The sequence below is a fragment of the Malaclemys terrapin genome, chromosome 4 (genome assembly GCF_027887155.1).
Source record: "Malaclemys terrapin pileata isolate rMalTer1 chromosome 4, rMalTer1.hap1, whole genome shotgun sequence".
Classification (NCBI taxonomy): domain Eukaryota; kingdom Metazoa; phylum Chordata; order Testudines; family Emydidae; genus Malaclemys; species Malaclemys terrapin.
The window spans coordinates 23,547,208-23,560,738 of record NC_071508.1 but is presented as its reverse complement, the minus strand read 5'-3'; the positions used below and the strand labels follow the sequence as shown (position 1 = coordinate 23,560,738).

Genomic DNA, 13,531 nt, shown 5'->3' with positions numbered 1-13,531 from the left:
GGTGGAAAGGACAGAAAGAGTAGGAGGGACTTCCAAAACCGTAGGGCTAAAAACGGGGTGGGGCAATGGAGTGTAAGACAGTTCTGATTGGCACAATGCCATGATGTGTGACAAGGAAACCTGTCAAAATGAAAGACATTTGTGATGAAAGACATGGAGCTATTACTACTTTCCCTTAATATCCCTCCTTATGCAGTTTCATAAGGTTTTTCTCACTTCCTATCCAACCCAAAAATTTTGGGAAGGGCTATAAGCTCTCCTCCTTAAGGGTATACGTTTATCTGAGGAGGGTCAGGAAGAAACTTTCTGTGGGGAAGGTTATTCCATAACTGCCCACTGCACCTGCCTCGGGTGCTGGCCGCTCCAAGACGTGATGATGGACAAGATGGCCGGGACCCCGATCTGATCTAGAATTACAATTCCTGCATGTCTAGAGTCGCTGCTTGTTGTTAAACAGCTGCCATGTTCTGCCTCCGAGGTGGCTACATTTTAATGGCAGGTGAAATGATCCCTGTGTCTAGTCTGTGTTAAAGTTTGGAAAACATTTGGGGATCCTCTGGAAGGAAAGGGGAGGGAGTAATTACATAAGTGTAGGGAGCCAGGGTGGCTGCCCTCCGAACCTGAGGGTAAAGGGCCGCTCTCTCAGCCTGAGTGGGCGGGGCCAGGCCAAGCTTGCTCCACCCCCCGGAAGGGGAGGGGTGGAACAGGAAATATAAAGGCTGGGGCCCTTAGCTCAGTCAGGGCAGTACCAGGAAGGGAGGCAGATACAAACTGCGGGCTGCTCCCTTCAGACTCTGCTGCCACGCCATGGGAGGCCCTGGACCAGTGGGAACCTCATCTGGAGGAAGGGCTGGGGCTGCCAGGACTGCCCGCTGCTGAGTACCCAGAGGGACTGGAGGAGCCGGAGGGGGAGCTGGAGCTGCCAGCAGCCGAGTACCGGGAGGAGCTGGAGGAGCCTGAGCCCAAGGGGGAGCTGGAGCTGCCAACACCGGACTACCCCGACGCACTGACGGAACCAGAGGGATTCGGACGAGCAATCGGGTAGGAAGTAGCCTAGGACAGAGCTGCACAGTGGTGAGTCTATGTAGCGGGAGGACCCCGCTGACCCAGTGGCAGGACCCTCGTTCTGCCACTGTCAGGGCCCTGGGCTGGAACGCAGTGGTGTAGGGTGGGCCTGCGTTCCCCTACCTGGTCGACCCACGCTGGGACCTTTGCCGGCGCTCCCCTGCCTGACGGGCGCACTACTGAACTTTGCTGGCGCTCCCCTGCCTGAGGGGTGTGCTACTGACCTTTGCCGGCGCTCCCCTGCCTGAGGGGTGTGCTACTGACCTTTGCCGGCGCTCCCCTGCCTGAGGGGCGCGCTACAGACACTGGCTTGCGTCCTTCCTGCCGCTAATTCCCCAGTGGCAGAGGCGTGACCCAGGCCAGCCAGTGACGTCGTAGCTCCCCACCGCCCCCTAGCGGGTAGGTGGACCGACACCGATCACAATAAGTCAGTGGTTCCCTAACTTTAATAACCTGTAAACCCCTTTCACTAAAATGTCAAGTCTCACGAACCCCCTCCTAAAAATGAATATTTCCAGGGATTTTCTCCTTTACCTGAGTATAAATTATAAAAAAGAAGTGATCTTGAAAATATAAAATGTGTTTTTGACATGCTTATTACACACAATGTATTATTAATTATTATTTATCATTACAGTATTTTTATTACATTATGAAAATGGCAACACTCTTCCAAGATCTCACTTTCGTAGCTTGTATCACTTTGAATAAGCCTGTTATAAGACAAAGCTCCTATGTTTCATCAAGGAGTATCAGATGTGAAACAGCATAAAGGTATTTAAGAAGCCAACTCAAAGTGTTCCTCCTACACAAGCATTCAGGTCTTGAGCAGTCCAGGCAAACAACGCATGTTACAACAAAGCTCAAATTAGTTCTTCATAATAATTTTAAAAACAATACTAGCTGCTTATTTATTTTAAAAACAGAAAAAAAAAATCCACCTCCCTTTCCATTTCTTATAAGGAGTTTTGAAGTTTAAATCTCCTCAGTGTGATAGATATGCTTGCTTTGATCTGCTTAGCTCTTGGAAGTCTAGAGGCTCCGGGCTGCTTGCCCGGTGCTGCCTGGGGTTCCTATGGACAGCTCTGTCCGCCATTAGGGAATTTTTTCCCAAGACCCCTCAGGGGTTCACAAACCCCAGTTTGGGAACCAATGCAATAAGTAATTATAGGACATCACAAAGGGTTATATTAATGTTTAAATCTGAAATTACAGCAGTAGCAGGGCCCCAAAACGGCGCTCCTTCGATTGTGGAAAAAATTAATACCAGGATTTCACACACATGCTAGCTCTCCGGGAGTGGGCATTGTACACTCATTGGCCCCTTAAGCAACATTCCTTTTTCATCAGTGACATTACATGGGTGTGTTCCCTGTGGCTCTGAAATGTATTATAATAACGAGATAAATTTCCTCCCCTAATCTCAAACTTTGGGTGTTCCTTGTTTTGGGAAGTGCTTTAAATCTATCTGCCAGAGGCGTGGGCTGCTAAAGCCAGAGACCGACTGCCACAATGCTGAGCTCTGGGCTTCCTCCCCTTCTCCTATTGCTCACAGCTGTGGAGCTGAGCTGGTCCCTTACAGATGATGAACAGAGGTTGATCGTGGCGATGCACAACCACTACCGCTCCCAGGTCTCCCCTCGTGCTGCAGACATGCTGAAAATGGTAAGTGTCCCATGGGAAACCCAGGGTCTGATTGCAGTGGGATATCTGGGGTCTTCTATATCAGTGTTTCTCAGTGACCAGTCCGTGAACTGGTGCCAGTCCCTGAGATTTCCCTCACATAGTTCATTAACTTGCATCTGAAGAAGTGAGGTTCTTACCCACGAAAGCTTATGCTCCCAATTCTTCTGTTAGTCTCAAAGGTGCCACAGGACCCTCTGTTGCTTTTTACAGATTCAGACTAACACGGCTACCCCTCTGATAGTTCATTAAGGCAGCAAGCCAGTCCCTGGTATCAAAAAGGGTTGAGAAACACTGTTCTATATGATAGAAAGACATGGGATATCTGGAGGTCTCCAGTATGATAGGAATCCTGTATCTTATTGAATAGCTGAGGGTCTCCTACATTTCTTCTTAAAATAAGAGCAGCCTTTGTTATGAAATGTACTTTGAAAGTTTAAGTTCATAAATGTGATTGACTCTAGCTGGAGATCCAGTGTAAAAATTTTCTTTTTCCCTCATGTAGCAATGACTGAGCTACACACCATGTGCAGTAAATGTCATGGCTGTAGTAAACAAATTTGCAATGAACAAATAACCAAAACTTAAATTCACCAGCCAGAGTGATGAAATCCCAGCTGAGCTCGGAGAACAATTCTTAGTGTTGCACTTGTGATTACTGATAGATTCTTTTGTCTATAGAATGGAATATAAAATTGAACCTCAACCATTGATTTTGGCTGTATAGGTATCTTAATACTAGCCATCTTTCATCCAAGGTGCTTGTGTGTTCCTTCTCACAACACCCCTGCAGAGTAGGTCTGGCAAAACAGTAATATCCCCATTTTATAGATGAGAAAATCTGACGCATGAAGAAGCAATATGCCCAAGGTCATATAGTGTGTCGGTCTAAGCTACAAATAGAGGCTCATTCTTTCGGTCCCTGCTCTAACCATAAGAGAATGCTGCTTCTTGTATTAGAGCCCTTGATTTGAGTAAGATGTTTCTCCACATCTGATGAATTACTATATTTGTAAAGTGTTTTGAAGAGGGAAAGTGCTACAGAAAGTGCAAGGTGTTGATATTTGGACTGCATTACCCCTTTGGCTAAAGACAAATTTGCAGCTAGTTCTTTATCATGACTACAGTCGGTCGGGGATTTTTTGATGAGCACTGAAAAATGTCAATTTGTCAAAACCAGAACTGTTCACAAAATAGGGTCAATTTTGATGACTCTCGTGATGCCAAAATATTTGGAGGGGGAGGGAGGAGGAGTTTTCATTTTTTTCAAATTTTCATTTTGAAATTTTAGTCAATTTCAAGTTAAAAGAAAATTTTTAAAAAGTCAAAATTGAAACAAAATGTTTCAAAATTATAAAAACGAAATGGTTCGATTGACCCAAACCAATTTTTTTGGGAGGATTTTTGGTATGTGAAAATTGTTGAGATTTTGATTTTTCATCCTATTTTCAGGATGGGAAACATTTTCAATATCTCAGGACAAGAAAACCATCCCCTTCTGCCCCCAGCTCTAATCATGACCTGATTATTTTAGGCCTTGCCAGCACACACAATTTGCACTGATTTAACTAAACTCGTTTGTGCAGACAAAACCCAAGTTAATTTGACACTATTTTAGTTCAGGGGTGAAATTTTTAAAAAGCACCTAGATCCCATTTTCAAAAGGGACTTAGGAGTCTAAATCTCACTGAAAGTCAAAGGGACTTAGCCTCCTAAGTGCTTAATTCATTTTTTTTAAAATGAGGCTTAGGGCTTGTCTACACAGTGAGGTAATGTGCTCTACTGGGGTGTGATTTCTAAAACACATTAGTGTGTTGCACATGAATTGACCCTGCTGGTGCACTTTAATGAAGTGCTGTTTTGGGTAATGATAGAATCCCCAAAAAAGTTTTCTAGGGTGAGCTGAAACTTGGAAAGCACAAGAAGGGTGGTCAATGAAAATGCTTCAAAGACATTATTAAGTAGAATCTGACCTTAATTGACATAAATATTGATAATTTCAAACACAAAGCAAAGGCCAGATCTGAATAGAGAGCAACTACCAATGAAGGTAGTAAACACTTTGAGGAAGACATACATGAAAAACGGATCAAAAAAGGGGGCAAGCATCCTGCCAAGTCCTCAGTGGGACCCTGCATATTCTTATGTGACATCTGTTAGCAATCTTGCTCCTCGTGGATTGGACTGTACAGCCACATGAGAACATGTGATGCTGTGATGTCATCGTCGGATACGCCAGCCAGCCATACAGTGTTGTCTGAAACACTAAAGTGCATGAGGGAACCTTTAGCACACACCAGCGGAGCCTATATACTGACCAATTAATACTCAACACATCAGTGCGCTTTAGAAATCAGACCCACCGTGTGGACAAGCCCTTAGGCTCTTAACTCATTGAAGCAATTTTGAAAATGGCTTAATGAAGTATGCTGCTGCTTATTGTAAAAATGGGATGATGACTTAGGCATATGACAAATAAGAACATTCAATCCTATTTGTTTGAAATAAAAGCTTGAAGGCAGATTTGACTGCTTTGTTGCACTTTCCGCCTTGACTCAGATCCTGTCCTGAAAAACATATTGATCTTGATTGTGGTTTACTCTGAGTCTTGCATTTGTCCTGAATTTACCATGAATCGATGTGAAATGCATACACCCAGGCTACATTTACTATTATAGAATTGAAAAGACCTGATGGCCAGCAGCAGCAGTTTTTCCCCGGCATGGTAAACTTTTGTAAATGGTTCCGCTTAAAAACAATCCCATGAGTCTCTGATTAAACTCCCGGTGTCTGCATTGCTCATCTGGATTTCCAAGGACATTTTTCTTTCGGAAGAACCAGATCTCAGCTTCTGAGTTCACCTACTCCCGTGGCTAACTGCCCATCTGCAGTCACCCTGTGCTTGTGTTTGGGACGGCAGAGCTGGTTACCATGGAAATGGTTATACAATGGGCATACGCAGGCCAAAGCCTTATTTTTTTTTTAATGAAGCAAATAACACAGAGGTTAGTTCTCTGCTTATGGAACCCGGCTCTCTGCCACAGGGAGGGGATAATGAGCCCCCACACCAAGACCTGCAGCCAACCCTCTTTCCAAAGCCACATCAGACCCCCCCCCCCCCTTCCCCTGGCCACCGCCCCTCTTATAAGTAAGCAGAGAGCAACTTGATAGAACAGTGACTGCATCTTCTCTGATCCTTGCCACCTACCCTTGGGCTTTGACATGTAGGAATCAGTGAACCAGGAATCATCCTCACACCAACTAAGATAATCACCTTCCCTGCAAAATACTGAGGGTTTCCCCATTGGATCACATCCTACTCCTGCCCCCATCAGCTGCTAAACCCACCTTCCTCACCCGCTGCTCCATCCCTTTTGATTTTTGTGATCTTTCAGTGGGCTTGTATATCTGGGCTCTCCTCCCACCTGCCCTGCTATCTCTGCTGGTTGGATTTCAGAGAAGCTGCTGCCTCCTTTAAATAATGTAATGAAAGTCCAAGCAGTTGCTTCATAGTGTTCCCTTTAATGCTTCTCTTGTGCAAAAACTTCTCCCTCTCTTACCTAGCAACCGCCGCTAGGTAAGATATGGAGCCCAGGGGAGCTCAGCTGGACAAGGAGTTGTTGTCAGTCCGGGCACTGGAGGGATCACTTGGGAGGCAGCTGTCAGACTGAGTCTCCGGTCGAGTTTAAATGATGGGGTTACCAGATGTGTGTGCTGGCTCCTGCGCTCTGGTCTTAAACAGCTGTTGAACTGGGCAGGTCCCTCTCTCCAGGCAGTCCCACAGTTTGTCCTGTTCATTGTGGTCAGTGGTTCCAACAAGGGACTCAGGTCTTCTGGGTTCCATTCCCAGCTTGTTGCCAGGTGACATTGAATGAGTCACCATGCTGCTCGTTGCCTCAGTTTCCCCATTGGTAAAACAGGGATAATTCCTAACTGGGTGTAGGGGTGCTTTGAGATCCAGAGACGGAAGCTGCTGTAGAACTGCCCATTGACAACCAGCATTTTATATTCACATTTGCCTGAGGCTGGTATATTCAAAGGAACCTAAAGGGGTTAGATACTGAGCTCCAATGAATTCCACTGGAATTTGAGCAGCTAATGCCCTTGAGTTCCTTTGAAAACCCCATTTTAAAACAGTTTAAGGCTCCAATCCAGCAATTGCACCCCTACGGGGGACTCCATCATCATCATGGCAAATCCCAGTAACATGGCCTCCTTGCAGATCAAGCGCCACCTGGTTCAATCTCTGGCTAGATCCTCAAGGTGGTCTGGCTGGATATTCAGTCTGTGCCTATTACTGGCAATCTTATGGCACCACCGAAGCTTTTGATGCCCATGTGATCCCTTGTGGCGGCGTTCTGTGGTAAACACATTTCAGAATTCTCTGGTCTTCCATTGTAATAATACATACCCACCACGAAAGCTGCTGAAAGTGAGCCAGTGCTGGTGGGTGCAGGGTTCAGCTTTGAATATCCTCATTTCTGATCTTGTCCTGCTATGTAATATGGACCTGCCGACAAACATGATAAGAATCAGAAACGTCACTTTGGGGAGAGCCATAGACTTCGCCAGTGCTTGGGAACAGAACCCAGGAGTCTAGGTTCTAACCTCTGGCCCCACTGGATAGGGGACAGGCTGTGTGTCTCTCAGCATGTCAGAGGGTTTCATCCATGTGGTGAGGGACTCGATCCTGATGGACGATCCTCACCCCCGGCCTCATGCTTTATGATGGTGGCAGCTTTGTGTTTGTTTCAGAGCTGGGCCCCCGACCTGGAAGCCTTTGCCAAAGCCTATGCAGCGAAGTGCATCTGGGGCCACAACAAGGAGCGGGGCCGGCGGGGTGAGAACCTCTTTGCCATTAGCGACGAGATGGACGTGGAGGTGGCCTTGGAGCAGTGGTACAACGAGCATGAGCATTACAACCTGACCACGTCCAAGTGCACCGTCGGACAGATGTGTGGCCACTACACCCAGGTATCTGGCTACAGGGCATGAGAGGCTGGATTCCTGGAAGGGAGTTGTGCTTGGGACTTGACCCACCGTAGAAATATTGTTTAGGGGCTGCGATACCATGGTGTTGGGCCCAGTATAAGAATCTCAGTTGGACAGAATAGAATTGATTCTTATTCGGCATGGATGGCTCACTTGTGTGGGCATCATGAGCTGCTGTGATCATTACAGGCCTGCTGAACAGTTTCCCTTCAGGGAAAAAAAATGTCTTTAAAGTCATCTGTGTGTTTTAATGCTGCACCGTTTGGTCACTCAGGAAGCCTGGTGTGGCTTTCAAGTCCCTGTAGCAGATGGGTTCTGGCCTCAGAACTAGGATCCAGGGCAAGCTCTATGTTTTGAACTCTCCACTACTCCAGGGTATTTGGATCTGGACTTTTCATCTGTCTTAGTATAAAGACAGGGGCCTCTTCCAAAATTCAGATCTGGATTATGAACAGCACCATAATTCAGGGGTACGTGGGTTGTGTCCAGATAGACAGAATTGTTGATTGGGGGGGGGGGGGGGGGGGGAGTGTTCTCTCATCCAAGCACTAACCAGGCCTGACTCTGCTTAGATGTAACTCTGAAATGGTGTGCCCTTCATGCACAGAGTCCATGAGTCTGCTACAGCTCCTAGTTTGGGGAGTTGGTCCTTTAGCCCAAGCTGTAGTGGCTCATGCTTTAGCTTTGGAGGTCAGGGAAGAAAATCCTGGTGACGACTGAGCTGATGCTGGTTGCAGATGACATACACGCTCATTCTTCTAAACCTCTTCTCACAGGCAGGGTGTCTCATGGTCTCCCAGCTGTGCTCTTCCTGCCTTGTGCTGACAGACGTAACCCTTCTCTCTTCCTCCCTTGCTTTAGGTGGTCTGGGCAAACAGTGAACGCGTTGGCTGTGGGATGCAATTCTGTAAAACCCTGCATGGTGTCGAGGAACCTGACCTCTACCTGCTGGTCTGCAACTACGATCCCCCGTGAGTGCAGGCTTCCCAAGGGCTGCTTTGATTCCATCTTGGCCCTGTCACATCTACTTACAGTAACCTTCATCCCCAGGCTGAGAAGGAATGTCCTCCCCAAGGCTCTGCTTACCTTGCTTTCAGGTAGCGAGTGGAAGCCAATCCCAATAAAGCTTTTTGTTGTCATTTTCCTGTGGCAACAAAGAGAGGCAGGTCTTGTAAATCGAGCCCAAGTCTGGGACAGAGGAGTCCTTGGTTTTATCTGCAGTGCTGCCATGGACCACGTGTCCTTGGGTGTGTCATGAAAAGCCACATAGTTACAGGGCTGTAAATCTAGACTTGCTCCACATAGGTCAATGGAAGCACCCTGGGTTTACACCAGTGTCACTAGGAGGAGAATTTGGCTGTTAATTTCTCTGTGCCTCATTTTCCCCAGCTGTGATATGGAGAAAATGAGCTTGATTCTGCTCTCAGGCTGGTGTTATGCTACTGACTCCATGGAGTTCCTTGTGATGATTTACATCAGTGTACTTCACAGATGTGTATAGCGGGCTTTGAGGTCCTCTGTTGATGGGGCTGTATAAACGCAAGGGCTAACTATCAGAGCTGGTCAGAGTGTTCCCAGTCTGGTGACCTCTATGGAAATATGCATGGAAATTTTAACGGAAGAAGGCAAAATAAAACGATGAACGTTCAGGAAACTGAGGGGTCCTATTTTGAGCAGCTGTAACATTAAGGGCCTGATCCAAACCGCTGCTGAAGTGAATGGAAAGGCACTCAGGCCTCTAGACAGTGTTCATAAGCCCAGGTGCCATTAGTAGCACAGTCAAAGCTCCCCCCACTTGTCAAGTGACCCTTGATTTATATCTTAGCAAGATCTGACTTGAATGAAAAATCTCCCTCCTTTTTGAGATGGGGAGGGGATTCGTCCCCTCTGTTGTCATGGGCTGTTCTCTTTTCATCCGCATGTTCTGCTTCCAGCGGCAACGTGAGGGGTCGCAAGCCGTACAAGGAAGGACCTCCATGCTCCAAGTGCCCCGAGGGCTATACGTGTAGGAATTCAATCTGTGGTACGTGAAGGAAACTGGAGGAGCCAGTGTCTCCATGGATGGGCCAGAGAACTGGGGGAGGGGCAGGTTCCACCCATGGGACAATCCCCCTGAAAGCAGTGGGGTTAGATTCTGAATGAGGTGCTACTCCAGGAGTAAGGGGGCAGAATCTGGCTGTATGTGGAGATCCCAGCACTTCCTCAGCCCTGCCGGCAAAGTTCTCCCAGGTCTCAGGATCAGGATTCTAGGGCTTTCCCCGGAGGTGAATAACCTTTTTGTAAGTATATATTAGTACTGTCAAAAAGGAGCTGGATTGGCAGACCTGGGACTGGAGTTCTGTGTTTATCTACAGAGCAGGCATAGCCTAGGCAGCAGCAAAGCAAGCTTACCTCACACATGCTGCCTTGCCAATGGGCCTCATCCTGATCTAACGGGTCCCCCCCTACCCTCTGCTGGGGTAGGTCATTTTCACATTCTGCAGCCCATGTAGTCCTTGGCATCTCTGCTGCAGACACCAATGCGTGGTGGTAGCTCTGCCCACTGGGAACTCCCCCAGCTCGTTCCACTGTTCAGCCACCAGAAGACAGGAAAGACTCACTGTCCTCCAACCTGGGCCATGTTCGTGCTGGTGACAGATGGGAAAGGCTTCCTATCCCATTAGCAACCACCTGGGCCCCTGCTGCCAGGAAATACCATTCCAGAGGGGTGGCATTTTCCCACATCAGGTCTGAAAATAAATTAAATCTTGGGACCTGCCCAGAAAAAAGGATGTCCCTGCATCTGGTGGGCTACCTGCTAAGCTCAATTCTCACCAAGGGGCAGAGAGAAGTGGGGGTTTCCCCGAGAGCCCAGTGAAAGTGCCTGTCCCTGCGTTCTCCAGCTCTCCTTTGCTGGTTTTCATTGGCACTGCTCGGGGGCTGGAGCTCCGTTGGGCTCCGAGTGAAGCTGGTGGTAACCCACAGCCCTCTTTGTCTCTCAGCAGAACCCAGTATAGACTCAGAAGAGGCCTTTCCATCCTCTAGGACAACAAGGCCAAACCTCACCACTAGGCCAGCTCTCGCAACAGCCACCACTACCACAAACCCGACCACTACCACTACGATAAGGCCAGCACCCACCACCGTGAAAAAAAGGCTGACACCCACCACTACGAGGCCTGCACCCACTACCACAAGCGCACCCACCACCACTACTTTAGGGCCAGCCCCCACCACCGCCACAACAAGGCCGAACCCCACCACGACCACAAGGCCACCACCCACCACCACCACAAGCCCGTCACCCACCCAAACAGCAAGGCCCAACCCCACTACGGCCACTGGGCCAACATCCTCCTTAGAGCCCACCTCAGACCTAAACCTTAAAACATCTCCAGAAATGCAAGTGGACTCGGAGGAGACTGGTGCCCCATTGGTGACCACGGAGGCTGTGCTCTTTCTAGACCCGGAGTCGACCCTCAGCCCGACTGCCTCCCCAGAAATGGAGGGAGACTTGAAGGAGTACGATGCAGCCTCTGTGAGAGCTGAGGCAGCCCTCTCCTCAGAGCCACCTCCATCCTTCAGCCTTACAACTCCAGAAACCGATCTAAGCTTGGAAGATACCAAGCAGCCCCCACCTGCCCTAAAGCCAGCACCTGCCACTGCTAAGGTGATCTCCCTCCTGCACTTATTACCACCTTCCAAGGCCGCAGCGGGGCACCGCCTTGCTGTCCAGTCCTCCCTGTCAGGTAAGGCAGCTGTGGAGTGAGTCTTGGACGTAAAGGACATACGCAACCCCTAAGAAACATAAATGCACTTAGGAAACAATAGCAAACTGGCCCTCAAACTCCTTCCCCACACAGCACCGACCCCCTTCCCCACACCTTCTCCTGCACTGTGTCCCCTAACATTATCAGGGACTGTCTGAGCTGCCTGGTTCATGAAGCATGAGCATGGATTTGGCCGGTTCCCCACTAACTCACGAGCAGAGTCACAAGCTGTCTTTTGCCTTCTGAGGAGCTCTGTGCTGCTGTCCTGCACTATGCATTATCCTTGCCCATGTGGCAGCATGTAACAGAGGGAGCAGGGTGAAACGGTCCCTTTGCCTGTGGCTTCAGCTTTGACTCCAGGTTTCCTTCCTTTCTGCACACAGGTGCCAGAGAGACGGAAGAGCTGATGACGGGCCCCACAAAGAAAGACTTGGACCAGCAAAATGGTTCAGCCACCAGCAACCTTCTGGAGTTCTCTCTCTTCCTAGTGGCCGCTCCCCTGCTGACAGGCCTTCTGCTCTGAAGGGTCTGCCTCGACCCTCTGTGCTCTTATCCTCAAACTCTCCTCCAGTACTGATTGTCCCGCTGCCTTGCTGGGCGTGGGGCATATCAATCAGGTGAAGGACCTCCTACTGGGCCTTCTTGCCACTGGCTACGTCCACTCCAATCCAGTTATACTCAGCAGTGCCTGGCAAACCACACTGGCCATTCTGTTACGCTAGTACTGCTGAGACCCCATATCCCTGGTTACCAATAAAAGGGGGGTAAGCTAAATTTTAAGTGTCCAGCTCATCTGTCAAAGGGGCAGGAGCAGCTGGGCGAAGAGAGGGGAAATTCCTTGGTCCCTCTTCCTCCCCGAGCTCTAACTCTAACCTGAAGTTCCATAATTCCTACTCCAGTCTGAGTCAGAGATGGGACTCCTTAATACTGAAGATCCTGGATCCCCACCAGTCTGGAGGCCCTCCCCCTAACCGGAACCAATGAATGATCTACTGTCTTTGTGGGACTGTAAGGTCCTTCCCCACAAATCCTATATGAAAGGCAGTGCAGAGACATGGATGGTACAACCCTATCTAAACTCCTCGCTTCCTCCACCAAATGTGTCTACAGTGCACATGCCCCTTCAGGAGAGCCAGGAATTGAACCCTGCTCATCAGTTTTGCTCGGTCCATTGCATGCATCCCATTCCAGAGTTATTCCATGTGGCATGGTTCTTATTTTTTTGTGCACGGGAAAAAATATTTCTGCACTAGAGAGGAGGCGGTGGCTCATTATAAAACTCCTGTTGGCATCCTCTATATTGTGTCATGACTTTAGACTAGCTTCTCTTGAGTACCTGAAGCGTACGACGTATTTCAAGTTAGATACAGATCTTGGCCTATGGTGTATGTATCTTATACACACAGTGGAACCTGATCCAGCAAAAATCAGGTGGCGTGGTGGAGTTCAAAGCAAATTCTGCTAGGGGTTATCCACTGGAAGCACGACTTACCATAGAGCAGCTTTCACTGTATGTGGCATTCATGTTTGTTTCCCCTCTGCGTGTCTGCTCCATGTATCTTACGTTTCCAAGAAAGGTGTATTAACTACACGACAAGCCTCAGGTGGTCCAGTTAAGATCCAGTGGAAGGTGCCACTTGATATGAACCTTTTAGCAACCATAGCGTCCCTTGGTTTTGCTACCTGATGAGGTGGGGACTGACGTGAATCCCGTAGCCCCTTAGCTACGAGGGACACTGTTTCCAATACCCCATGAGGTCCTGCTCCCAATAAACAGTGTTCTGAAACCATCATGCTGGAGCGTACCATGTTTCACTGAGTGGCGGGTGGAGTCCTGCGGCTGGAAGCTTGGTAACTTGCATGTGAAAGACTCTCTTGGCTGTTTTCTTAGCGGAGAGAGAAATGGCTTCTGTGGTCCCTCCCTTCTTTGCGGTAGTGCTAGGAATGAAGCAAAGTCCCTTATTCATTTCCTTCAGGATCCCCAAGCATTATGAGGGTGGGGGTGTGTACAACATGTAACTCAGTAGCTCTCAACCTTTCTG

The 13,531-nt window shown here is 48.5% G+C and overlaps 1 protein-coding gene across 2 annotated transcripts; it reads left to right on the top strand.

Annotated features, from left to right (window-relative positions):
* Positions 1-1,663: 1,663 nt before the first annotated feature.
* PI16 (peptidase inhibitor 16) lies at positions 1,664-13,280 on the top strand. 2 transcript variants are annotated; one of them, XM_054025509.1, is made up of 6 exons: positions 1,664-2,730; positions 7,504-7,722; positions 8,602-8,711; positions 9,675-9,763; positions 10,722-11,468; positions 11,873-13,280. In XM_054025509.1, exons 1-6 carry the CDS (start codon positions 2,578-2,580, stop codon positions 12,010-12,012), a joined length of 1,458 nt encoding a protein of 485 aa, XP_053881484.1. In that variant the 5' UTR covers positions 1,664-2,577; the 3' UTR covers positions 12,013-13,280. The 2 variants fall into 2 exon arrangements, with proteins under 2 accessions (XP_053881484.1, XP_053881485.1); XM_054025510.1 differs by having other exon boundaries at positions 2,545-2,730; positions 10,725-11,468.
* Positions 13,281-13,531: the final 251 nt, after the last annotated feature.

Coding starts and splice junctions, on each gene's coding strand:
- PI16 (XM_054025509.1), top strand. CDS start 2,578: ATGCTGAGCTCTGGGCTTCCTCCCCTTCTCCTATTGCTCACAGCTGTG. Junction 8,712..9,674: donor GTCTGCAACTACGATCCCCC/GTGAGTGCAGGC, acceptor TTCTGCTTCCAG/CGGCAACGTGAGGGGTCGCA. Junction 11,469..11,872: donor TGTCCAGTCCTCCCTGTCAG/GTAAGGCAGCTG, acceptor TTCTGCACACAG/GTGCCAGAGAGACGGAAGAG.